The following is a 26,813-nucleotide window of genomic DNA, read 5'->3' on the forward strand; positions in this document are numbered from 1 at the left end:
TAAAGGTGGCAGACCAATAGCTCTAGCAAACTAGAGCCATATTAAAATGTAATTATTAAACATTTAAAAGAAAATAAACATACAGTTGTTTGTCCTTTGTTTTCAAAGAGGATCAATGATATTATGGGGTGATATCTTGATTCATGAGTATACACAGAATTGCAAGTCATCAGATTTATTCTCTTTCCTAGTCATTAAAATCTAGTGGCAAGAGAAAAGTCAAGAAAATGGCAATGAATACAATGGATGATCTTGGAGTCTTCAGTGTTGACCTAAACTCTAAGCTTTCTACCTGCTTCAATTATTTTCAAAGTCATTGGAACAAATTATTCTCATCCACCATTCCACAGAGAGAAGTCTTGGAGTAGACATCACCCTAACTCACCATCAGTTTTGAGACAGTGTCTTAGGATGCACAAGTGAACATTGAGTACCAGATATACACCAAAGTTGGATGAGCATCCCTGAAAAGACTTGATGATTTTTCACATTAGAGATACTCTTCCTCTTTGAAAACCCCTGGTGTCTCACAGATAATGTTAATTTATGGTTTTCTAAGCCAATATGAAGTCTGCATAGATCATTTCTATTTGGCATGCTGGATAGAACAAGGAATTAAGTGACTTACCCACAGTCACATAGTCATTGTCTATCAAAGCTAGGGTCTAACATTTAATAACAATAACTAAACTTGCTTAGTTACATTAACTAATTTAAATGACTAACACAAGAAGGGTTTTTAGTCACTTCCAATAATTCCTCCTCAGGCTATTTTGCTTGTTCATTCTTTCTTATTCATTTTTCCCTTACATGATCATGGTTTTAATTTGGTATAATTCTGAGTCTTTTGATTATATACATCACTTTTTCCACAAAATTATTTCCAGATGTCATGTATCTAGCTTTATCTCTACCTATACCTTATACATCTATATGTTTCTTCTCATTGTTAATCTTAATTGCATTGTAGTTTTATATTCCACAATTTATTCAATTATTTTATTTTTTGTTGAACATTTAAGTTGTTTCCAGGTCTTTGCAAATACATAATGTTATTATGAAAATATTTGAAGGTACAGCTTTGTTGTTGTTCATTTCAGGTAACACTTATAAAGCACATTTTCAACAATGGAATTATTCCAACAAAGGTTATAATTATTTTTGTAATTATTTATAGCTATTGCAAGATTAGTTCCCTACTGTTGATAAATGTGAAACTTAGCAATGACATTACCAAACAAATCTTCACAATTCTGTGAGTAGGCAGAATAATCCTTTTTTTTTTCTTTCAGAAAAGAAACTGAGAGAGAAATTATAGCCTGAGTCATTAGTAATGCCCCAAACAGGAGCCATGTGTTGCTCTTAAAGATGGAATACCAGCTGCTAATCTCCAGCCAGTAGTAAATATACAAGTGAAGCAGTCTTTCATAATTCAACTCACACTACATTTGGACCTCAGGCTCAGGACATTGGTATTATTATCTCTGAGGAATTTTTGCAAGATATCATATATATATAATGATTATATTATTTCTTGTCTTTTTCAATGAGTAGGAAGGAGGATGAAGGGAGTGAGCAAATTTGAAACAGAATAAAAATAAAATGTAAAATAAAAAAAATTGAAAAAAGATTTATATCAGAAAAGTGACTACAGTGGTAACAGCAAGATTGTGTGATGATCAACAATGATAGATTTAGCTCTTCTCTGCAATACAGTGATCGAAGACAATTCCAATAGTCTAGAATGGAAAATGCCAGCTGCATCCAGAGAAAGAAGTATTTTCACGTTTTGTTTTGTTTTGTTTTGTTTTTTCTTTGTTGTGGTTTTTCCTTTCTGTTCTGATTTTTCTTTCCCAAAAATGAATATTGCAAACCATCTTAAGTTGTAATTGAAAAAAATAGCATTAAATATATAAATAAATATATAAAATACCAAAAATACCATTAAAATAAATTTTTAAGAAGAAGTGTTTGTAGACAAGAGGAAGATAGGCACAAGGAAGGACATTGGAGTCAGACAAGAACAATAGTTGGATAGAGGGGACACTTCTCCCCCACCCATCCCTTTTACACACATACACAAACATAGACACACTCAATTGCAAAGCTCAGAGGTTTAACTCTTAAAGAGCAGAGACATAATCACTGAAGTAACTGAAGACAATATAAATAAAGGAGATGGGAGGGAGGGAGGACATTTTCTTATCCACAATCACATATTCATTATCTATCAGAGTTAGGGCCTTTCTAATATTTAATAACAATGAATACAATACCAACAACTAAACTTGCTTAGTTACATTAATTAATTTCAATGACGAAAGCAAAACATAAAGGGTTGTTTATGTCAGTTCTTTAGAAGTAGTTTGTGTTTTCCTTACAAATTATTTAATTTCCAATACAGAAGCAAATTATATGTATAGTATTTATCTATTCTAAGTGATATCAAAGAGGGAATCCCTTTGAGAAAAAAGAGGAAAACTAAAATAAGGGGTCAATTCATTTAAAATTCATTGATTGAAAAAGTTTTAATTATTAGTCTATAAACCACAATAATATTGTGAAAAGGTATTATCTATACAAAGGAGAAATTCAATCCCAACCTACCCCTTCAAAAAAGCTAGTATTTTATGATGGTATATTTTTTTCTTTTTTATATTTTATATATACTTCATATAAAATATATAGTTTATAAATGGTTAGAATAATAATTCAAAATATATAAAATAGAATTTACAATTTGAATGATTTCATAGAATGGGTTCAATTATGTCTAGCAGATGATTCTCATATCTACAACAACTAGCTTTCATTTTTCTTCCTGAGTTCTTGTTCCATTTTATCTGACTAAACATCTCCTCTGATTGCCTCTTTGGTTTTTCAAACACAAAATGGAATATTTTCTTCCCAAATCACTCCATCAAAACTTCTCCAATAAAGGGGCATTACCATCCTTCCAGTAATCAAAATCTAAAATCTATTACTATTTTCTCTCCCTCATATCCAGTCAGTTTTCAAATACTTTCAAAATTACCTCTAAAATGTTTCAGACATTGGTTTCCTTTCTTTTTGCATTGTCTTTATTCTAGTTCAGACTTTTATCATTTCTTGCTTTGACAATTTCCACTGTGACCTAATTGTTCTTCCTATCTCTACTATTTTTTCCTATTTCTCCATTTTTTTTTAGAAATTTATTTTTTTCTTTCAGTCTTTTCTCTTTTCAATTCATCCTTTTTATATCTGTTGATTGATATTTCTAAAAATCTAGATCAACCCTTCTTAGAAGTTTCCAGTGGAGCCCTAGGACCAAATTAAAAAAAAATCATTCCTTTGGCATTTTATCTTCACACTCTGGCTCCAACCTACTTTCACAAATATTTCATATTACTACTCTTCATATAGTATCCATCTTAGTGAAACTGGCCTATTATTGGTTGCTGGTAGATGATAATTCATCTCTCAACTACGCATTTTTGCTCATGTAGTCAGTCTGATTTACATCTGCAGTGTGACTCCTAATGACCTCTTTCTTCCTCCTACAATTTTAAACCACAGATTAAGTACAAGTTTCTACATAATACCTTTTATGATGCATCCAATTATATTCTTTCTTTCTCTCTCCTCTCTCTCTTTGTCTGTCTGTCTCTGTTTCTCTCTCTGTGTCTGTCTCTTTCTGTGCATCTCTCTCTGTGTCTTTCTCTGTCTCTCTCTGTCCCTGTCTGTCTCTTTCTCTCTCTGTCTCTTTGTCTCTCACTACCCCCTCCTTTTCTCCCCAATCTTTCTCTCTCATTTAATCCCTTCCCCCCCTCTCTCATCTTCTCCTCTTCCTTCCTCCTTCTCAGTATTGTTATAATTTGTATTCCCTCGTAGCAAATGTAAACTCCTAGAAGGCAGAGAATATTCTAATTATTTCTTTGTATTAACAATGCTTATCAGTACTTTGCTTGTAATAGGTAGCTAATAAATATTCTTAAAAATTAAATTTACAGGGATATTTGGAGAATTTAGTTGTATTTAATCAGCAAAATAGACCACAGGATAATAAAAACAAAACAAAAGCCAGGAGGCGGGTTTGGTTTATACCAACAAGAAGACTATCAACAAAAAATTCTAATGCACCTAGACCATACTGTCCAGTAAATTCCTGAAGAAAGTTAATTAAGTAGGTCTATTTACAGTTTGTGAGGGATGACAAGTTCCTAATATTTAATCATGAATCTATCATCAGAATATCTATCATCAGTCATCAGAATCTATGATTATCAAGTATGAAAATATAGAATGATACAAAGTGCTGCATTTTCCTCAAAACTGACATAATCTTGATTCTAAGTTAAAGTCTTTCTTCATGAAGAGTCAAACTGATGAGGAACATCCAAGTACTGATACTTTTCATTTATGTAAAATATACATAGAATGCTCACCATAGAAGTGAAATTAATGATAAGCTATATTCAGTCAATCCTCTGGGTTAGAAGTAAATATTTAAAAATCAAATCTATTACATTAAAAAAATCAAGCATTACCTCCTTTCAAAAACTCCTACACTTCTGAAAACACATATAAATGACATGCTACCTTTCCAGCTCCCTAGACCAGGATCTTTCTGGGAGAAGTAGGTCAAATATATCTATAGTTAAGTCTTGATTATTCTATGAGATCTAGCTCTGTATGAATTGTTTAAGGAAAAAAATTTCAGATTTCATCTTCTTACTGTAAGTTGGTATGTGCTTAGAAAAATATTAAATCATTTCAATATCTAGGTGAGCTTTTGTTGGGATGATCAAATTGTGGCAGAAAAATCATTCTGAATTTCCAAAACAAGGAAAGTTAGTGTGTTTTGGATTATTCAAACCACTGTTCCCTTTTAGAGTATAGAAAGCAAATGACACCATTTAGCAATTGAAGTTCAAAAACTACAGTTACAATTAAGCTTCAGTGCTCTCAATTTGAATTTATTGTCTTAAATTTCTTCTTTTATTCCGGAAGGGAGGTCAGCCAGTTCACAAACATTTATAAAGTGCTAACTCTGTGCCCGAATATGTGCTAAGCACAGAAAAAAAGCAAAAACCATTTCTATTCTTAAGGAGCTCATATTGTAATGTGAATAACTTCATTATCTTTATCCCAAAATATTCTTCTTCCTCCAAACTTCTCTATTTCTATTGAAGGAAACATCAATCTGCATGTCACCTAGGTTTGAAACCTAGGAGTTAACCTCACCATTTCATTTTCTCTCCCCAACCCTTACATAATTAATTGACAAAACTTGTCAGTTATTCCTCCTTGAAATCTCTCATATCAGTCTCTACTCACACCAAAATCATGCTAGTCCAAGTTCTTATTTCTTCTTTCCTTAGTTATTTTTGTTGTTAATTTGTGTATCTGATAATGGTGTTGCCATGAATGTTACCATGTGATAATGGCAACCATGGGGTTTTCTTGACTAAGGTATTGTAGTGTTTTGTCATTTCTTTCTCCAGTGTGTACCCATTTTGCAGATGAGGAATTGAGGAAAATAGAGTTTAAATGACTTTTCTAATGTCACACAGTAACTATTTAATATGGGCTTTGAACTCAAATCTTCCTGATTCCAAGCCCTTAGCTAATAGTAGCTTTCTAACTGGTCTCCCTTCCAGTCTCTTTCTTTTCTAATCAAAATCCTAGCCTGCTGTTAAAGTGATGTATTCCTAAAGTTCTCTTTTGACCAAGTAATGCTTTCCTCAAGAAGCTTTAGTGACTTAATTGTAGGTAGGAGAAAGTCCTCCACTTGATATTTAAATCCCTTCACAATATGGCTCCAGGTTCTCTTCTCAACTGATTGCTCTCCTTACATTTCCTACAATACGTATAAACCGGATTACTTTCTGTTTCTCATAGAAAATATTTCATTTTCGACTTCTTTGCCTTTTTTATTACTTCTTTGCCTTTTGGAATCACTTAGTTCAGGTCACCAAATCTTTCAGCCTTTTCTGATACACCTAGGTATTAATTGTATTTATTTTGTACATATGCTTGATTTATTTAAATGTGAGCATGCTCTGTCCTCCAGTAGAAATCAGGAGAGGGATTTTATCACCTCTGCATCTTTGTTTGGTTCAAAGTATTCCAGTGTTCCAAGAATGAAGTCCATTTTCTTGTAATACCATAAATAATTAAGTGTTCTCTATTTGGAAAGATCAGAGGGGTCTTTTCATGAGATAAGACCATAACCCTTTTGTTTTCAGCTTAAAGTGCATAGAAGGAGCAAATGGGAGATAAACATCAGGATAACAGTAGAAATTTTCCTAGACTATATGTAGTAATTTTTTTTATTTTAAAATTCAGGCTCAAATTTTACAAATTAGAAAAAGCCTAAGCTTTTTTCAGTTCACGTGAATGAAGTAATTTTTCTTTGTTCTAAAGTATATCAAAAATGAAATCATATAGAAATAGATTATTTATTGTTCTGTTACCTTTTCCTCTGGTGACTTGAATTGTTATGTTTGATTCTTACTTAGTTTTTCATGTTTCTGAAGGGTAGTTTTTTGTAATCAAAAGAGCTGAAAATAGGAGATCCTAGTTAGACAGTTCCAAAGCCCAATAGCCCTATCATCTTGGGAAAGTCACTTTCTTTCTTTCCTAGTAGTCTCCTCATAAAATAGAGATAATGCTTGAATTGCCAACATAATGTTTAAGGGGAAAAAAAAGTACTTGAAGCACTACGAAAATGATTTATCAATACTACCTCTATCTATTTATTTATTATTATTCATTAAATTTTAGTAAGATGATGGCAAGAAGCATGAAGGAAAGAATTCAGTTGAAGTCTTACTAATCTTTGTATCTCTCAAAGTATTCATTAAAATGACACAGACATTCATTAGATATCTGGGGTTGATAAAGGGTAATGCTTATCCATTTTTGTCAACTTCTCTAACAACTGATTCAATAAACATTAAGTATTAAGTATAAACATTGCAAAAACGGACAGAAAGTGGAATTCATAAAAATCTTGTAGCCTTGTGAGAGAAGAGGCATATGTTTGATAACATTAGATGTCTGTAACAAATAATCCAAGCTAACTCAACCAGTTTAGATATTGAAGGACAGTATACCAAGATGCATTGATCTTTCTCAGGAAAAGCTAATCACTACTCAAGAAAAGGTAAATCCCAGCATGGAACAAGGACCTATAAACACTTAACTAAGACATTACTGTGAGTTGACTGGGACAGGACAGAGTTTTGAAGTGTGTAACAAATAATGGCAGATGTTTAGGTGTGTTAGTAGTGAGTAGAGAGATTAATTACACCTGAACATATTTAGCTTTGGAAAAGAAGGGGAAGCATATTTTTAACTTCTTAGTCAACCGAAATGGAAAAAGGAAGTTTTCCTTCAAGACATGACCTGTACTCTTTTGTCAAGAATGTTACAGCACATCTGATAACTAAAACAAACTTTCAACAAAAATGTTTTGAAAGTTAAGTGTATTTTAAGCATTATGATCATTGCTTTATAATGGGCCTCATATTTCTGAAATATAAGATTAAGCAGGTATTAGTTCTTAGAACACTTTTAAGACATATTCTTTGTTTCAAGTAAAGTAAATGAAATTACTAAAGACAAGTTTACTTGCCCATATGAAGCTCCAGCCCATTTAAGTACAAAAAGCACTGGAGACTAATGTGGCAAGTTATGTGTAGCAGAATCCTGTACATTTTAATGAGAATATCTAGTCCCAAATATATACATGATTTTTAAATATGAAGGAAAGAAAGATAAAAGTATTTATTAAAAACAAACTATGTGCCAAATACTGTGCTAAATGCTTTACAAATATCTTTTTTGACCCTCATAACAATCCCTGGAGGGGGTTGCTATATTACTCCTGTTTTATAGCTCAGGAAACTGAATTAGACAATGATTAAATAACTTGTTCGATGATGGTACAGGAGAGATAGTAGAAAGAGCATGGAAAGAGCACTGATTTTTGGAGTGATAGTTGTTCAGTCATGTTCAGCTCTGTGTGACCCTACAGGCCATAGCATCCAAGGGTTTTTTTGTTTGTTTGTTTGTTTTTTGCAAAGCTACAGAAGTGGTTAGCCATTTTCTTCTCATGTAAATTAAATTAAATAGGGTTAAATGACTTGCCTAGGGGTACACAGCTAGTAAATGTCACATTTACTAGCTACTAGGTCACATTTGAACTCAAGACTTCTAATTACATGATAGATGCTCAATTTACTCTGTGGTTTTGGACAAGCCACTTAACCTCCCTGATCTTCACTTCCTTTATCTATGAAATGAAGGTATTGGACTCAGTAGCCTCTAAGGACTATTCCAGCTCTATTTTAAAAATATATATATTTTTAATTTATTGAATGAAATGAGCATTGCTATAACATAGTATATTATGATTCTATGGTCCAGAAAATAGAAGAGAAATCCTGAGAGAAAAGAGAAATTCTTATTCTGTCTTTGTCAACTTCAAGACTCTTTGTTTGAAAATGAAATAGAGATCTAGCTAACAAATACACACACACAAACACAATTCTTTTTGTGTTGTTGGGATCTGTGTTGGGAACTCCTACAGAGGAACTTTATCAATGGAGATCAGCACCTGCTTTAAAATTATAGTTTTAAGAATTACTTTAATCACCAAAAATTTCATTGCTAACAGTCACATAAATAGAATCTTTAAAGGAAAGATTTTAATCCAGGGCTTTAAAAATTATTTTTTTATTTTTTTATTTTCAGACTACTACTCTATCTATGTCACACTGCTCTCTCATATGTTAAATAGTTTATGAAATTCTCATTTTTTATTTTATGTATTGCAAAGTGTTGCCAAATTCCTCTTTGGAGGAATCTTGCTTTTTAATGGGTGAAATGTAATTCATATATGTGTAATTTATCTTACATTGATTCATAGAAAGGTAATTATTTTGTGAAAAGCAACTGGTCCATTGAGATGAAAGATACTATTAAAACCGTCTCTAAATAAAAACAAGAAAAATACTAAAGGAAGTGACATTTAAGGGTTTATGTTATTGCATTAAGTGATTTCACTTCTTTAGTTTCCCATTTTATGAACTCCAGGCAGATATATTTGTTTTGGTTCTAACTAGAGACAGAGGCTGTGTGTTTTTATTCATCTCTCAGCTTTGCTGATAAAAATATGGAGACCAATATCTGCCTGCCAATCCATTTCTGTCATCTGTCTTAATGATTGATGTGAATAAATATGTGTATGATTGATTCAGTTGTGATGATTTGTTATGATTATGAAAACAGCCCAGATGATTGGATTGGCTTTGCCACAGTCCAATGACCACAAACACATCCCCAGAACAGGCTGCAAACATTCTTCAGAGGCAGGTATTTTCAAAACTCTGCATGGATATGCTCAAATAAAGGTACCAATGCAACAATTCCTACAGTATTACTAGGTTGCAAGACAATTAATCAGGAAGACCTGGGATCAAATTCTCCCTTTATACATTCTATCTATGTGACTGTTAGCAAGTCAATTAATCTTTTGGTGACCAAAGCAATTCTTAACCTGCTTAAAGGCAGTTGTTGATCTCCATTGGTAGAGGAAGTTCCCCTGTAGGGATTCACAACATAGGTCTAGTCAACAAGTCAACAAGAATTTGTGTGTGTGTGTGTGTATGTTTATTATCTAGAACTTTATTTCATTTTCAAAAAAAATCTTGAAGTTGATAATTATAGATTAAGAATTTCTCTTCTCTTCTTTAAGGATTTCTCATCTATTCTCTGGATCATAGTATCATAATATATTATGTTATGGAAATATTTGCTTCATTCTATAAATTCCATGAATAAAATTGTAAAATTGGCAATCATAAGAATCAAGGTAGATTAATCTATGATTAAAATCTCTATTAATTCAAATCCAGAATACTAAAGTGACTTTTTTGGTTGTAATAAACCAAAGATAGTACAAAGTATTAGAATATAACCACAGATTTGGAATCGAAAAGTACTTTTATAGAATAGTTAGTCTAATTCTCTGATTTTACAGGTGAGAAAGATGAGAAAGACTTTCCCATAGCCAGGCAAATAAGAAGCAGAGATTGGATTCAATTTTAGGTTCTCTGCCTCAAAATCCAGCATTCTTTCCACCTCTCTTCACTGTTATACATATGTTGTAACTTGCTATGATCTCCAAAGTATTGCTGCTATGCACATGTGATTGTACTAATAAAATATATGTTGAAACAAATTCTTTTTGATCTATGATGTGAAAATTTTGTCATTCACTGTTTGATTAGAATGATGGATCAGTGTATTCAGGACTTCATCAATCTATATTCCTTTCACAGATAGAGATGACAATCCATCCACATTACCATCCACACACAACATCTTGTCACATTTGATTCTTGACTATTTTCCCTAAATTCTACACAAAGGATCTATCCTCATGCTGATGTCCCTCCCCTAGGCATTTTGGAATTCCAATATTGCCTGTGTATAATACCTCCTTAAGACATGTCTACTAATAAACTAGCTCCATGGGTTTTCCATTCAAATTCATTTAATCATGTAGGCAATATAATTATTCATCTACTTATGTTTTCATTTATGGTTTACTAAAATAAGATGACATAAGCAATTATATATCTAATAGGAGAGGTTCTATAATAATATGGGGCTTAATTCAATTTGCATAATATTATCTACAAACAGGAACATTTAGAGGAGCTTGCCATCAACCACAATAATCATCATCATCATTATGATAAGCTCTTTGAGGTTTGCAAAATTTACAAAAATTTTCCCATTTAATCTTCCCAATATCTCTTGGAAGTAGATGTTGTAATTATTTTCATTTACAGTTGAGGAAACTAGGACAGACAGAAGTGACATTTATTGCCCAGGGTCACACAGTTAATAAGTGCTTGGGACTAGAGTCAAACTCAGGTTCCATACTAGAGGATCAGTGCTGTTTCCACTACCTGCCTTTAGGAAATCCTTTTTCAATTTTTACTCTGCAAGATATAATTCATGATGACAATAGTGACCACTACTGATATATATTTAGAATATTTTTACAAAGATTTTTATAAAAATACAAGGGTAAGAATATGTTTCAATAGTTGCTCATTTGTGCTCTACTGCATTTTGGGAGGATAATATAATATGTTCCTCCATTTTTTTGGTATTTAAGTAAATGGATTAGATTGTATTGAAGAAATATGCAACACTTTCTAGTGATTACTTTGAAATGCTATGAAAATCATTCCTTAGTTAGTCTAACTCTTTGATTTTACAGGTGAGAAAGCTGAGAAAGACTTGCCCATAGCCAGGCAAATAATAAGCAGAGATTGGATTCAATCCTAGGTTCTCTGCCTTAAAATCCAGCCTTCTCTCCACCTATCTGCGGTGTTATACATATTTTGTAACTTGCTATAATTTGCAAAGTATTATGACTATGTACATGTGATTGCAGTAATAAAATGTATGATTGAAACAGATTCTTTTTGCTCTATGATATGAAAATTTTGTTATTCACTGATTGATTCACTGATTGAACTTGTTTGGTTGTACTTTTCAAATTCATTTTCACAACTGTTGTTTCTATTTTCTTCGATAGCACATAGAGTAATAAAATATTAGAATATAAGTATAGCAGACTGCATTGTGCACGATGCAAAGAAGAGGTCATTACAAAAGTAATAGTAAACATTTTATTTTGTACTCTTTTGTTATCCTTCCAACTTCATCTGAAATGCTCTTGGGATAATCTGGTTTAGTGAAATTCCATGCTATTTTTCTGCAGACTTATTTTCTCCTCCACTATTTTTATAAAGCAATGTTGCTATTAATCATGACCATATTGGTTTTTTAATACTTTGTAAATTAATTTGTACTTAAAAATGAAGTTTCCACAGCCTTCATTTTTCTCTATTTAGATAAGAAATCAACCTTATTGAGATAAGCCCTTTGGCCCTCTTTTGTAACTATTTTATACTGGTTAAACTTCTCTATCAATGATAACAATGAGAATCAATATCATTACTTTTCCATATTTCAGAGTCTATAGCCAATATCTAAATAAGCTGGATTGGAGAATCTTCTATTACAGCAATTCTTCATGCTTTCTTCTATTTGGGTATTAGTTTTTGTGCTTGCTCTGAACAGTTCATGGTTATACATAGATGACATACAAGAAACTAGGTTGTGTGTATTTTTTTCTTGTTGGTTAAGATATTATTGATTTCATTTTTTTGTGCATATTTTTCGTGCTCACATCATATACTTTCAGTATCTTTGACGTATGCATTTATGATTTACAGTCATAAGACTTCTTAGTCCTTGGCAAGTCTCAGGTATCTTTTATTTTTTGACTCCAAATCATACTTTCAAAAATAATTTTTGTCATTATCTCCTCTGCCTATATTGACCAAAATAGTGAATTTTCAAGCTGTATGTTAACATGGTTTAGAGAATCTTGGAATCTTGGAAAGTTCTTATAATTTCTCTACTTCTCCTCCACATCCTCCACAATTGATATAGATGCATAAATTACAATTATCTTTATGAGAATCCCTTTGCTTAAGCTGATCATAAGCACTGAGAGGCAAAATGACCAAGTGTTCTATGAAATGATGTTTCTTAATACTTTTGGTCACACAATGAAACTGATGCTGCCAACTCTTTTATTTGCTTTTCTGAGAAGAGCCAGTGATCTATCCTTTCATTTAATTTTAATCTGTCACTTTTATTTATTGTGACAAAGCCAAAGTATTCACATATTTAAATATATTTTGTGGTATAAAATTTCATTGGTCACTAGACAAAAAAGGTTTATATTACTTGTTCATAATAATTAATATTTATAGATTATCTAAAAACTTCAACTCTTAACAGCTTCTTTCTAATTACCATCATTATAGCTCCAATTTTATAGCACTTTAATTTGACCAAGTTTAATCTCAGAATAAACTGTTATGCAGGTGCTATTATTGTCTCCATTTCATAGATGAGCAAACTGAGATGGCCGGAGGTTAAGTGGCTTTCTTGGGATGTGTCCAAAGAAGAGAAAAAAATGTGATTAAAGTGATAAATCGTAGAGATTAAAGAAATTGAAAATGTTTAGCCAAAAAGAAGGGGAAATCAAAGCATTTGATATTTAAAGGGATCTTGTAGAGCCCTTATACTTTACAAATGAAGAAAATAAGGAACAGAAAACTTTAATGGCATATTTAACACCAGATTGTTGATTAGTAGCAAAGGTTAGTCTAAACCCAAGGTCATTTAGTCCAATTTTTTTTTTTCTGCAAAGCAAGCTTTCTTTAAAAAGGAATTGATTATTGTGTTAAAATACATCAAAGATTTCCACAGAGAGGATGCTGATGAGTTGTTGTTTATTCAGTAGAAAAAATCTGAAGGTAGGGAAATTTTTTGGTTAAATATAAAGATCATGATAACAAAGTTGATGCAAAATATTACAATTTAAAAGGGGGCACAATCTCTTTGTTTAACTATTTTTAATATAAGAAAAGATAATCATTTGCCCACAATACACTATATATTTGCTGATTAACAGTGACTGGCACCACATTCTTTTTCTAATTCATTCCAATTCTGTGATTTTATTTTATAGTATAGATAAATATTTAACCTAGAACTATTTACTGTTTTTGTAAAATAAGGATAAAGGGTGAATGTTTCCTTTACATTAATGTAATATGTATTTGCTTACTTAGAATTCCATTTATCTTTATTTTTCCAATTAATAAATTGCTAGCAAAAAGAACAGAATATTTATTTAAATATTTCTTAGAAATTACCTTTTAAAAGTTTTGTTTGAATTTATATGAATAAAAGTTCTAACCTTATTTAGTAATTTCAGTGTTATTTGTCATCAATATACTTCTCTTCCCCTAAGCCAATAATTTACTATGGGTTTCTTTGCAACATAAAATATATTTCAAATATTTTATAGGATTTGCTTCTATATTTAAAAGTTAATTAAACACATTTCATATTCCTTCCTGAGTACTATTTTTTTTTGGTGCCACTCTAAAAATATCATGATAAGGTCATAGACTTAAAGTTTTTTTAAAAAATTAACTCAAAATACAGTGAAATGGAGTTCAACTCATTTTAATGCAAATTTTACTAATGCATTCAAATACATATTCCTCTACATAGCTCATTTTTGTAAAGACCTGTCAATTTTCATATTTTTTCTAATGGCACTTGAGGGATATTCTAATTTATTTTCAACAAAGAACAAATCATTTCAATAAGAAAGTAAAACAGCTATTTCATAAAAGCTCCAAATGGTAGATGTACTGTGCTTTTAATTTTAAAAAACATTTCTTTTACTGACTAAAAAACTGCAAAATTTAAGCTTCTGGAAAGAAGTTTTAATTTCCTTTCTTATAGGAGCACAGTAAAAGCTAACTAGTAATAGAAGGGCAGGGGGAGCTATTCTCCAATCATTCTTCTAATGAAAGATATATAAATCATTTCCATGTCAATTGAGCAGAGTGTGGGTTTTTCCAAAACATAAATCTTCTCTGAGGCTGAAACATAAATCTTCCTAGAGGTCTTAAGCATCAGCTCTCCTGTATTATTGTACAGAGCTGATAAAAATAACCCCAAAATACAATCCCTGCATCTGTTTTTCTCAATTAGTTATTTATATAGGTCTTCCTACTTCACAAGGAACTAGCCAGTTAAGTACAAATTTGTTTTAAATGAAAGACTGCACTTATTCTATTTGTCTATTATAAGAGTTGATATAACGATTAATTCTGTTAATTCCAAAGGGTGAGATGGATCACAAGGTTCAGAATGTTAGCAATGAATTAAATAAATTCATTTATTTATGAACTAATAGAAGTTATCCAAATTAAGTGAATGACAAGAATGGCATGTAAACTAGTATGTATCAAAGAGACAGAGAGCCTCAAATTGATTAAATTTAATTTTTTAAAGTGATCATGCCTCTTAGAAGTCTGTGCTTGTACATATATGTTAAACATAGAAACATTTAGGCTTGAATACACAGAAGCAAGTATTCCTGGTGGGAAAATAATATCTAGCATTTGTATAATACTTTACAATTTAAAGAATGCTTTACATATTATCTCATTTAATCCTCTTAACAGCACTGTCAGGTAGGAACTATTTTTATTGCCCTTTTATAGAAGAGAGAACTATGGGTGAGGGAGGCTATTATGTCTTGCTCAGGGAAATTCAGCTAGCAAATGTCTGGGACAGGATTCTTGCCCAGGGAAATTTAGCAAGCAAATGTCTGAGACAGGATTTGGACTTAGATTTTCCTGATTCCAGGAGTAGTACTCTATCTAGTAGACACCTTACCTGCCTATGGATTATCCTTTTTTTTTTTTTTTTTTAGGGAGGAAAGGGCTTATACTCTTTGAAAATGCAACAAATGCCTTTCTGAGCCCAGAAGCATTAGTCAGCAGTTCAGCTGGTCTTTGAACAATTATTATTTAAACTTTATGCACAGTAAGGCATTTTTACTGAATTTCTGGAAAAAAAATCAATCGAATTAAAAGAAATCTATTGAGTAGATTTTGCTACAGTGATGAAAATGCTGGTGGACTACATGACCTTGATATGATCTTATTCACGTTTCATTTTATAACATGCTGCATATCTCATGTGAAGGCATTAGGAAGCAAATAGAAACAGTACTGGATTTGGCACTAGAAGACCTAGGTTTGAATCCCAACACTGACAATTATTATCTGTAGGATATTGGGTTTTGGTTTCCTCATTTATGAAATAAGGAAATTGAAATTTAATGATGCCCAAGGTTTCTTCTGTGATTCTATGAACCAAGGTGGCCTGGAAGAACAAGATCCTCTGTCAAGTTTGAAAGAACAATAAAAATGAAGTAAACTGTAGCCCATCCTGAGCAAATAGAGACAATGGCAAGGTAGGGATGAGCTAGTTCTTATATGAGAAGTCTAAAAGGCAGAGAAAAGAGTTACTCTGTAATAATGATATTAAATCCCTTTTCTGAGGTGAGCATTTATATATGCAGTCAGTGAACTATGGGCATATGGAACAAATCTTAATAAGAGAAAATTTCTGGACTGGCACTTGATTTCCAGAGGTATAAGTTTTACAGGAAAGAACTGCAACCATTGACCAAATAGGAGAAAATTTTTGACTAGCATGCAAAGAGAATTCTAAATACCCTAAATAGTTTAGAAAACCTGGCTAAAGCCATTGCTAAGAACAGTAGAAGCTGGTGGAAGCAGGCAGTGAATTTCCTGGGACCCATACTATAAGAAAATCCTTCACATTGGGACCCATACGTTACGTTGGAAAAGACTCATAAGAAATCTTTGCAATGAGGACAATTCCAGGAAATATCCTAGGCAAATTCACAGAAAATTATAGGACTTTATATCAGTAGAGAATGGAGAATAATCTGGTTGGCTGAATAATAGCATTTGGAAAGGGAAGAAGTAGGAGATAAAATTGGAAAGACAAACTAGATTCAGAACATAGGAATCTTGCTTGGGGGGTTATCCTACAGATGATTGGAAAGTATAAAAGATTTGGACTTAATGTCTAAAATAACTTACTAACAGTTGTCCAATAGTGTGAATGGGTTGTCTCAAGAAGTGGTAGGTTCCCTGTCCTTGGACTGTTGAAGCACTTAATGAGTAGAATGAGCATTTGTCAATTATGTGATAGTAAAGATTTCTTTTGGGTATGGGTTTGATTAGATGGTCACTGCATCTCCCAACTCCTAAATTCAACAATGCTACACAAATATATAATGCTCTATGGTTTAACTTTCTTTTTAATAAAATAGTTTTCTAAAACATTGTGGCCAGCATGTTTTAAGTGATGTTAAAGAGTAAAAGGGTAGGAGTTGATATTAATCTATGATTCAATGAAGAAATTATCTTAGACTTCTGTGTGCGAACTGAAATTCCACATTAAACTCATAAAATGCTTGTATTTGACTAAATTGTAACGAGCATGACATTCCCCAAAATATCCATTGTGACACAGATGCCCGGGCAAAGGGGTACAAAAATCATTACATGGAAATAAAGAGCTATGGGTTTAAAATTCAGTGAATTAGTTGTTTTGTCCTTAAATCATCACTTGGTCTATTTTTGATTGTTATTTTCTTAAATTTATTGATTAGGCCTCAAACTCCTTACAAAGAAAGCATGTCAATATTTTACTTATCTAAATAATTAGCAACTTTTTTTGTGCTTTCAAGCATTGGCCTGTTAAGGTAGTCACTTGTTTTATGAATGACCAGCTGAGAATTGCCTTATAAGCCTGTTTAGACTTGTAGCATGTAATGTAATTTCCTCTGGGGGGAAGCTACACTCCATCTCATGCCTAATTCTAACTTGAGCTGGATTTGTCTATGGCTTCAAGAACTGGCATTTCAAATATCTGTTTAGTAAGCAAGTCTAAGGTACTTCTGCAAATGACTGACTTAACCCTTGGCTTTTATGTAAACATTTGGTGCCATCTGGATGAGTACTTTATTACTCCCCAAAAGTACAGAGCCAAAGGAACATAGATGGACAGTCACTTTCCTGAGAACTAAAAGCAAGAGATCAGATGTCAAGCGGAATACTTTTTATATACTTTATAAGAGAGATGGCTACACTACCTTCCTTCATCTGTCACTGCTCTGACAGGACATGTACTGGCTTAAGCTGTAGATGCCAAAGGGGGAACAGGGAAGAGAGACGGAGGGATATTTAGCCAACTATGTCATTTCAGCAACAATCCCTGCCTTTCTTCAGGAGCCTCAAATCAGTATCCTGACCAAAAAAAAAATATGATAAAATACTAGAACTTTATTGTACTGGAGACCATTGACACAAACATAGCACAACAATTTTAAGAGTTATTAAGTAAAATCATACTATATTTAGGGAGAATTAAGATTTTAAAATCACTGTGTAGATATTGTATATATTTTTAGACTTTACCAAATTATTGATCAGCTTTGCTAATTTTCTTTCACATTCTTTTTTGCCTTTAAATATATATATATATATATATATATATATATATATATATATATATATATATATGTAAAATATGAAATGAGTCTCTGCAAGGGGATTAGACAAAAATACCTGGTACATAGTAGTTAAGAGATGCTAGTTGATTGATTGCTTGTTGAATAGTTCTAGGGAATAATGGGGGGGGGAAAGTTGGTGATGTCAAAAAAAATACATCAATAGAAATTTATTGAAGAAACAAAATAAAATCGATAGAAAGCAAGCCATGGAATTGAAATTTATTATGTCTGGTGATGGCTTTTTAAATGTCAGGAGAAAAATAATATAAATGCTACAATTAGAGTAATATGAAAGAAGCACAAAACATTAGCTTTTATTAGAGCATTGCTTCTATCTAAACTATCATGGAATTCATACAGTGGATCAATCTCCCAGATTCTCTCTTAAAATCTACCTGTCATATAAAGATTCATGAATGCTATGGGATAACTGGAGAAAGTTCTGTAGGGATAAGGTTGGAAAGTTTTAAAGATAAATGTGATTTTTTTCAACAATGCCTATTTTGGCCTGTATCACTATGCCATAGAAAGTGCCCACAAGAGACACTTATAGGAATTAGCTAGAAAGAAGTTCTTTTTTTTTTTCATTTTTTTTATAAGCTGACTTCATACATGTACTTTGTTACCTGAGTTTCAATAGCACTCATCAAATCCTTAAGGAAGGTCTTAAAGTAAGGTACTCAGATCAAACCGTCTAATTCTTGTTTTAAAAGCTCATCCCAGCTATTGTAGACATCAGAATGATATGCATTTGCTAAAAATCTTTTCTTTAATGTAGGTGCTTCAGTAACATTTCTGGGCTATGGGATAAAGTGCTTGTTAAATGAGAATGTTTATTTTTTCTCTATGTAAATGACAAAAACAAAAATTTATTATGACAAAGTAGTGTACAAATGCCATGGAGAGGTTATAGGATTTGAGGAACAGGGCACAGATCTTAACAGGGTACAGGGAACAGGGCACAGGGTACAGATGTTAACAAATAAGACCATAACTGAAACTCCAGTCCCTAAGCATAATAGATGAAAACTTAACAGAAACTAGAGTTTTTCAACATGTATTTTTCTTGTTCTGTTCATGTTAAAATTACAATAACAGACAATTCTTTTGATTTCTAGCCATGTTCTAGCTTAACTTTGTCTTAGGGTTTATCAAATCTATAGTGGGAAAATTCTGTTTTAATAACTTGAAAATGGCACTGAACAAGAAAGTGGCCGTATAATAATTTAAAATCTGAATATTAAAACATTTTCAAAAGTTAACTTCAAATAATGCACATCCAAAGTGATTTCTTAAATGGATTGTTTGTATTGCCTGCTCTAAAACCAAAGCTTAAAGTCCCAAAGCTTCATTTGTTTAGTATTCCTAGGTATATTACATACTTTCAACACAGTCTCTCTATCTATGAATAAAAATACATGCCATTCATGTCAGAGAGGTTGTAAAGACTATATTAATTCATATATTAATGAATGTAGCCCACAATGGGTCTTTAGAGAAGAAATATGAATTCTGTCAAAGTCACAGGATCATTTATTAGTCCTTGGAATTCCTGCCCTTTCCTGATGGGACAGAGTCCCAGTTCACAATAGTACAAGACATTCTTTTAACTTGACCTTCCTGATGGGCTGGCACTTTAAAACTGATAACTTGAAATAGTTAATATGTGCTCTTAAATGCTGCTGCTCTTTCTATGTATATTAATTGACTGTTTTAAATTGAATACTTTCACCTAGAGGGCACCATTTTTATAAACTGAATGAATAAATAAATAATGTCAGCATCAGAAAATTATAGCTACAATTGATCTTAAAAAAAAAAAAAACTTGATTCAAACAATTGCCATTTGCTTTTATAACTTGGCAGAATATAATTAGGCAGAATAAGTAATTCATAGACCAATAATTTTAAACTAAATATTAACCTTTGTAGACCCAGAAAGTCTATAATATAAATAGTACCCCCCAAATATCTACAGTTATGATTCCACACTTAATAAGTAAATAATGTACTACTTAATTATAAAATAATTCCATTATAGATCCATTATCTGTTTTCTCATAAATTATTTTGCAAAATGCTACAGCTTTGTACATTAATTTACAAATGTTAAAAACACATATAGAAGAATTGCACATGTTTAGCATATATTGGATTGCTTGCTGTCTAGGGGAGAGAGTGGGGGAAAAGGAGGGAGAAAAAATCAGAACACAGGCTTTATTTAGCAGGGGTGAATATTGAAAACCATCTATGCATATGTTTTGAAGATTAAAAAAAACTTTAAGTAAAAAATAATAATAAAAAGAAATTTTAAAATCTACTTTTTGCAAAAAAAAATACCACAAAATATATTAGAATTCTAAGCAACAATCAGATAGTTTAAATGGTTTTCTTTCACTTTTGGAAATCTGTATTTCTGTAAAACTTATTTTTGTGCCAGTAAAGGTAAACTATGATGCTTCCATTTGTATATACTACATTAAATGTGTTTTTAAATTATAGTAAAATAATAAAATCTTATGAAAATAATCTCTATAGCATAGCATGTAAGATATAAAGAAGTGAATTGAGAATTACAATCTATAATTTTTAACACCTAGTCTGGTACCATCCAACAAACTGTGACTTTGGGAAAGTTCTTTGTCTCTTTTGGGCATTTGTTGACTTATTAATAAAGTTATTTCCTCTAAAATTATGATTTTAGTTCCAAGTATATTAGTAGTGTAGTATGGATAAAAAATTGGTGAAAAATATTTGGGGATTTCTCTTTTAAATTTGTATTTTGATTTTTACAATTACTTACAATTAAGGATGGTGGTCCTGGAGGTCCTATTTCTCCCTAAAACAACAAAAGAGGGGGAAATCACAATTACCATCTTTTTATTTACATTTTTATTCTCCTAAATAGTTGGAACCAATAACCATATATAATATCAATTTTGCAGTTATGAAAAACAGTATCTCATCTCAAGAAAGTACTGTATAGCATGAAAATTGTATTATGTTCCTACTCCCTCCCACAATATAAAAATCACCTTTCATACCCACATTCTTTTTACAGCAGAAAGACAGGTTTCAAAGCAACCAAAATAATCTAATTTTCTAATCTTTTGTCTGCTAATCCAAAATTAGAATGAATATCTTTTCAAGTCTGGTGGCTTGCCAACAGGGCAGCTGGGAAATGTCACAGCAGCAGATAATTTTCCTGATGCAAAGTTAGTATTAGGATCAGCAGAAATAATAAGTGGCTCCACCCACTTTATGCCTCCCAGCTGCAAGAATGTGGCCTGCTGCTTCTTCTAAAGAATATCAGGGCAAGCAGCTTTATAAATCTATAGAAATTATAAATATTTAACTTGTTTCATTGACCTTCGAGTAAATTCAGATAACCAGGTGTATCTAGTGAACTAAAGAAATATGTGGAATTTGTGTGAAGTTTCTGAAAAATGGATGGGTTGCAATCTTACTCACTGGAGGGACTTCTCATTTGACAATCTATTTAAATATTTGAATATCTTTGAGTATCTGAAAGATGGATTGCTTAAATTGAAATAGCAAGGGATGACTTTTATTAACCTCAACAATACAACATTTTATTTTAATCTTCAGTGCTTTCATTCTAATAATTAGAGCACTGAAATAATAGAGATTTGAGAAGCAGATATCGTTGCTCGGCCTTGGCCATAATTTGGGCAAGCAAAGTAATTCAGAAAGAGAAATGGTAAACTGGTATATGATATTCCCAAATTAGGAAAACAGAACTCAGCTATATATGTAGTGTTCATTTTTGGACCTTGTAAAACGGTAACTTCCCAGTAGGTAAAAGACATCAAATACTCTAAAATCAGCTTTCAGGAACAAAATTTTAAAGTTATTCATCTTTTAACAAGGAAGAACTCATGGACTCTAGAAAGAAACAATGTTGAGAATAGAAGACAAGATACAGATGTATGTATCCTTTTATCATCAGAAAGCTGTTAAATGGCTACTGTCTAAAAAGTTGAGACCAATGACCTTGCTCAGTTTAATGCTTGCTTTTAAATTTTTCTTTATTCTTCTTTCAAAGTCATTGCCAATATGCCATTACAGGATAGTTAATGAGGAAGAGTGGGGATAAATGGAGCGAGCAATCTGCGGAGCAAAGTTAGTTATCTCCCCCTGACAACCACCTGCTTCACCTTCAGACACACACCTCATTGCTACTGGCACTGTTCCCACAGTTGCCTTGGGAGGTTTCACCTAGTGTGATGATATAACAGCTACTGCTGTCAAGCAAGCTGAGGGGATGACCCTGTTGTAAACCAATACAAGTTGATAGTGAGCGAGAGTTAGCATGTTAATTGTTTTCAGAGAAATATGAAAATGATCCAGAAAGTATTTCTTGTTTGTGTATTTTTAAAAGCTATTGGTAAATTTTAGGATTCATTTGATAGTTTAATACACTCTTAATGAAAATTAATTTCTGGGGAGAAGAGGGAAAAGGGATGTGCATATGTGTGTTAGGGCAAAGATTTTCATTTATTTATTTTCAACATTTCTTTGGGTAAATACAATACCTTTTCTCCTTTCTGACCACGTGGACCTGGAGGACCCAAGTCACCTTTCAAACCCTGTACAAAAGGAAAGGATCTTTGTAAATAACATATAGCAAACTGCCATTATTAACACAATTAGTAATGAAATAAATCAGAATTGACTAAATTCCCAAACTTGATTTCTCAGTTCACAGCAAGGGGAGAGGTAGAGACAACTGGTACTAAAATGATCGGAAACATCTGGGCTATGGTGGGGACAGAAACATTAAATCAGTGAGTGATCCAAATACTGCATATTTGTGCAACTTCACTTCCTGCTAAAATTACATTAATTCACCATCTGGAAGCACATCATTTAGAACTATATGAGCTTTTAAGTATCCACTTTAGATTAAATTTGTGGATGCTGTAAATACCCCTGATTTAGCTTTGATTTGGCCTTTATTAAGCTTGCCAAAAATTCAAGAGTTAAATCAAAAGCTTTTTTTGCAGTTCTATCTAGAAACCAGAATATGGAGGGGGTAGGGAAGAGGGGGAAGAAAGATTCACTCTCTCACAACCCTCAAAATGGAAGCAAAAAAAAATCACTTTCCTGATTTAGATTTTTTTAAGCTGCCATGTCTTTAAGCCCTATCTACCTTTGCCTTCCTTACTTGGATTTGCAAAGATATCAAGTGTAGCAACATAAAACAGTGAAAATCTATCAGATGAATATTTTCATGCATTTTTCCAGGCTTTGGGGCATTTTAATGGGTATTCAGTTGATCTGGCTCAGAAATGACAGCTTTCAGAGATATAACAATAGATTTCACTGAAGGAGATCAGTACCATGGCTGAATGCATTCATGGGGTAAACAAACAGAGGTGGATAGACACACACTGAGTCTGTGATAAATAGGAAAAAGAATCTTTCTTCATCCTTAATATTACACTATAGGCTGGAAAGGGACAATAATGGAATAAAAGAAATACTTGGAAAATCACACAATGTAGCATATAGATCTATGCACCATACTGTGCTAGCCAGAGGGCTTTAGCTATTACTGCCCTGCAAATTCCAGGTGAATGAATAATGCCAAATGCCAGCACCTGGAGTCACTCAATATAGAAACCAGTGATGAATTGGGAGGGGAAAAAAGAAAATTAGAGAATTGAAATGACCCTGCTTGAGGCAGGTGCAGACTTAACAATACTCTAAGGATTCAAAAAGCATAGATAAAACTAAGGCTCAAATTGGCTATGGATAATTTGTGTCTTATGACTACTTTCCTAGACAAGATTCATTAGCTACAGTTCTTCCTTATACATTTTGACGTTCTCAAGGAAAAACAGAAAGGAAGTGAAAAAAAAATCCATAAGGAAAACTACAATGTTTGAAGAATTTATGTTTTATTGTCAAAGTTCAGTGTTCTCCCTCACCTCCAGAGTCCTAGAAAATTCTTTTTAATACAATTCTTGTGCTCAAAGATGGTCACAAAAGGTTCTGAACCTCTGAGAAAGAAAGCCATGGCATTCCTGCAATTAGTTATTATGACTAATTTTTTAAAAAAGTACACATTTTATTCATTGAAGACTATTGGGCCCAAAAAATAAGAAAAATGTGCAGATACCCCAATTAAGGGAGACAGCAAAAGTGACTGAGTTACAGAATGAAATGCTGAGAAAATCAGTTACCCTTCATCCTCATAGTCCATGACTAGATTTCCTTTTTTCCATACCAATAGAACATTTTGATTCCTCATTCATTCCTGTCTCTGTGCTTATTAAAATCCAAGGGGAAAAGTGCTATATTGTTGTAATATGGATTTAAAATAATGTCAGTTTGGGACTTTAAAAATAGTACTCCATCCTACCCACAATCTCAGAAAGATTCAAATGATACACAAAAAATCTTTTCATATTTATAAAGGCACAAAGCATTCTATGAATACATAGACATATATTAGAAAAATATCTAAAATCATACTTTGGGATTCTGTCTACTTGCCCAAAAGCTTATATAATTTAGGCAAATTCACAATGATTGACATGTATCATCTGGATGATAAAGTTTAGAGCCAGCTTAAAGGCTATCTAGTTTAATCCATCTATTTTACAGATCAGGAAACTGAGAAGTCCAGAGAAATTATATACATTAACCAAGATTGTTCAAGTAGTTAATGATAGAAATAGAATGTGAACCTAGGACATTTGATCCTAAGATAGCTCTTTCAGCTATACCATGAGTCATGTGAACAATAGCAATAATCAATTTCAGAATTTTTTGGTTTATTTTGTTTTCTTCATGTGTTTCTACTTTTTAGTATTTAGGGAAAAAGTTAGGGACAACCCTGAGAACAAGCCTTTCTCCATTCCCAAACATTCCTCAGAGGGAATATTGTAGATTAGAGACCATTCCCAAAAAGTCCTCTCAACTAATGCCAGTACACATTTTGTGAGAATTTTTTAAAAAGTTGGTTTACCATAGCATTTTCTTCCAGACCACCTACTTCTTATAGTAGTTATGAAATAGTTTTGCAAACCTCAAAGCATGATAATAAATGTGAAATTGCTGTTGTTGTAATTTCCTTTCAATAGCCACTGTTGCTATTGGTACCAAGCTTAATGCTATTCAGAAGAAATCCAAATCTCAGTGGCTTTTGTTGATGATTCTTCTTCAGAATCACATCAGTGAAAGCAGAGTATTTTTCATTTCCCTTTATGAAACATGTGTTTTGGCAATGGGCAGCTGGCAGCTATTTCATGGGCACAGAGTCCTTTCATTGCTCCTGGCCATGTTCTTACAGATGCAAGGATGTGCAAATTCCTTCAATGACATAGCTAGCACTCCTTAGAAATCTCCATTTCTTACAGATACAAGGGTGTATTTGTTTCATCAATAACACAGAATCCCTCAGAAAAATCTCTATTGCTTTGTCTCTCATTTGTCATTATCAAGAAAAGGGCAGAAATGCTTTGAATTAAGAGAGCTGAATTTTGTTCATGCTTAGCCCTATAATTCCCAAGTAAAATGGGATTCAATGGATAACTCAACAAGCATTTGAGTGTATTGTTGTTCTTCTCAGAATTCAAATAGTGGTTAGACTATGATATTAATCTTTTGAATTTGTGAAAGTTGCTATTTTGTACTATATTTGTTAAAGATCACAAGATGGAAAAAATAATTCAGGCTATTTGCCCAAAATGGTTGCTCTCTCACTGAAATACCTGCATTAGCCAGTCAGTCATAGCTTCTGACTAACATCCCCAAACCATTTATGAAGTGTTTCCTTCACAGACAGACATAATGTGAGGCATTGGGAATTCAAATATGAAAAGTAAAGAATGGCTATTTAAGTAGTTTAAATTACACTGGGGAGATTCAAAAATGTCCTGTTACTTTTAGCTCCTATATACAAGAAGCAAATAAAATTAGGTACCAATTAGTGCAAACAACAAAGCTACTGAAGTAGATGCATATATTCAAATGAAGTGATAATTGGAAAAATATGATCCTTGATTCCTGCTCAATGGAATGTAGTACAATTTCGAATAATTTGACCACTGCAGGGGATTCATCATTAGCTAGCTCTAAATAATTTAAGTTACTCAAATTACCTATCTAGTTTATAACAATTCTTGCTGAATTTAAGAGTCACATGTTGTTATTGTGGATGTTTATTGTTCCAGGTAAACATTTAAGATTCTTTTCTCTATAACATATTCAGGACTTACTTACCGATCCAACTGAAATGAGAGTGTTAGTAAAATTTTTGTTTCATAGTCTGCCTTCATTTTAATGGGTATTTTTATAATAACTTGTTTTTAGTTCTTGTGTAATAAAATTAAAGAGAAAATTATACTTGTCAGTGCTTCCTTTTTTGTCTATTAGAGTAAGCAACTGTAGACCAATTTTTTCTATGATATAGAAATATGGTGTTGATACATAATAGATGCTTAATAATTATCAGTTTATTGATTGATTTGGGCACTATAATTGGGTCTGAGAAACAGATCAGTTGTAGTTCAGTTATTTTTTATTCGTGTCTGACTCTTTGTGACCCCATTTGGGGTTTTCTTGGCAGGGATATTTGATTGGTTTGTCATATCATTTTCCAGCTCATTTTAAAGATGAGCAAACTGAGGCAAAGAGAGATACGTGACTTGTCCAGGATTACATGGACATTAACGATATGAAGCCACATTTTAACTCAGAAAGATGAGTCTTCAAGTCC

At 32.4% G+C, this 26,813-nt stretch overlaps 1 protein-coding gene across 2 annotated transcripts in view; it reads right to left on the reverse strand.

Moving 5' to 3' along the window:
- The window catches only part of COL19A1 (collagen type XIX alpha 1 chain), a 389,708-nt gene that overhangs the window by 187,379 nt on the left and 175,516 nt on the right, over positions 1 to 26,813 (reverse strand). For both annotated transcript variants that reach the window (XM_074310576.1, XM_074310575.1), the window contains 2 exons: positions 22,621 to 22,674; positions 20,868 to 20,903 (listed from right to left, as the gene is read on the reverse strand). In XM_074310576.1, the coding sequence (XP_074166677.1) occupies positions 20,868 to 20,903; positions 22,621 to 22,674 (90 nt within the window). The remainder of the gene's footprint in view (positions 1 to 20,867; positions 20,904 to 22,620; positions 22,675 to 26,813) is intronic.

Source organism: Sminthopsis crassicaudata, chromosome 4, assembly GCF_048593235.1.
Source record: "Sminthopsis crassicaudata isolate SCR6 chromosome 4, ASM4859323v1, whole genome shotgun sequence".
NCBI classification, from domain to species: domain Eukaryota; kingdom Metazoa; phylum Chordata; class Mammalia; order Dasyuromorphia; family Dasyuridae; genus Sminthopsis; species Sminthopsis crassicaudata.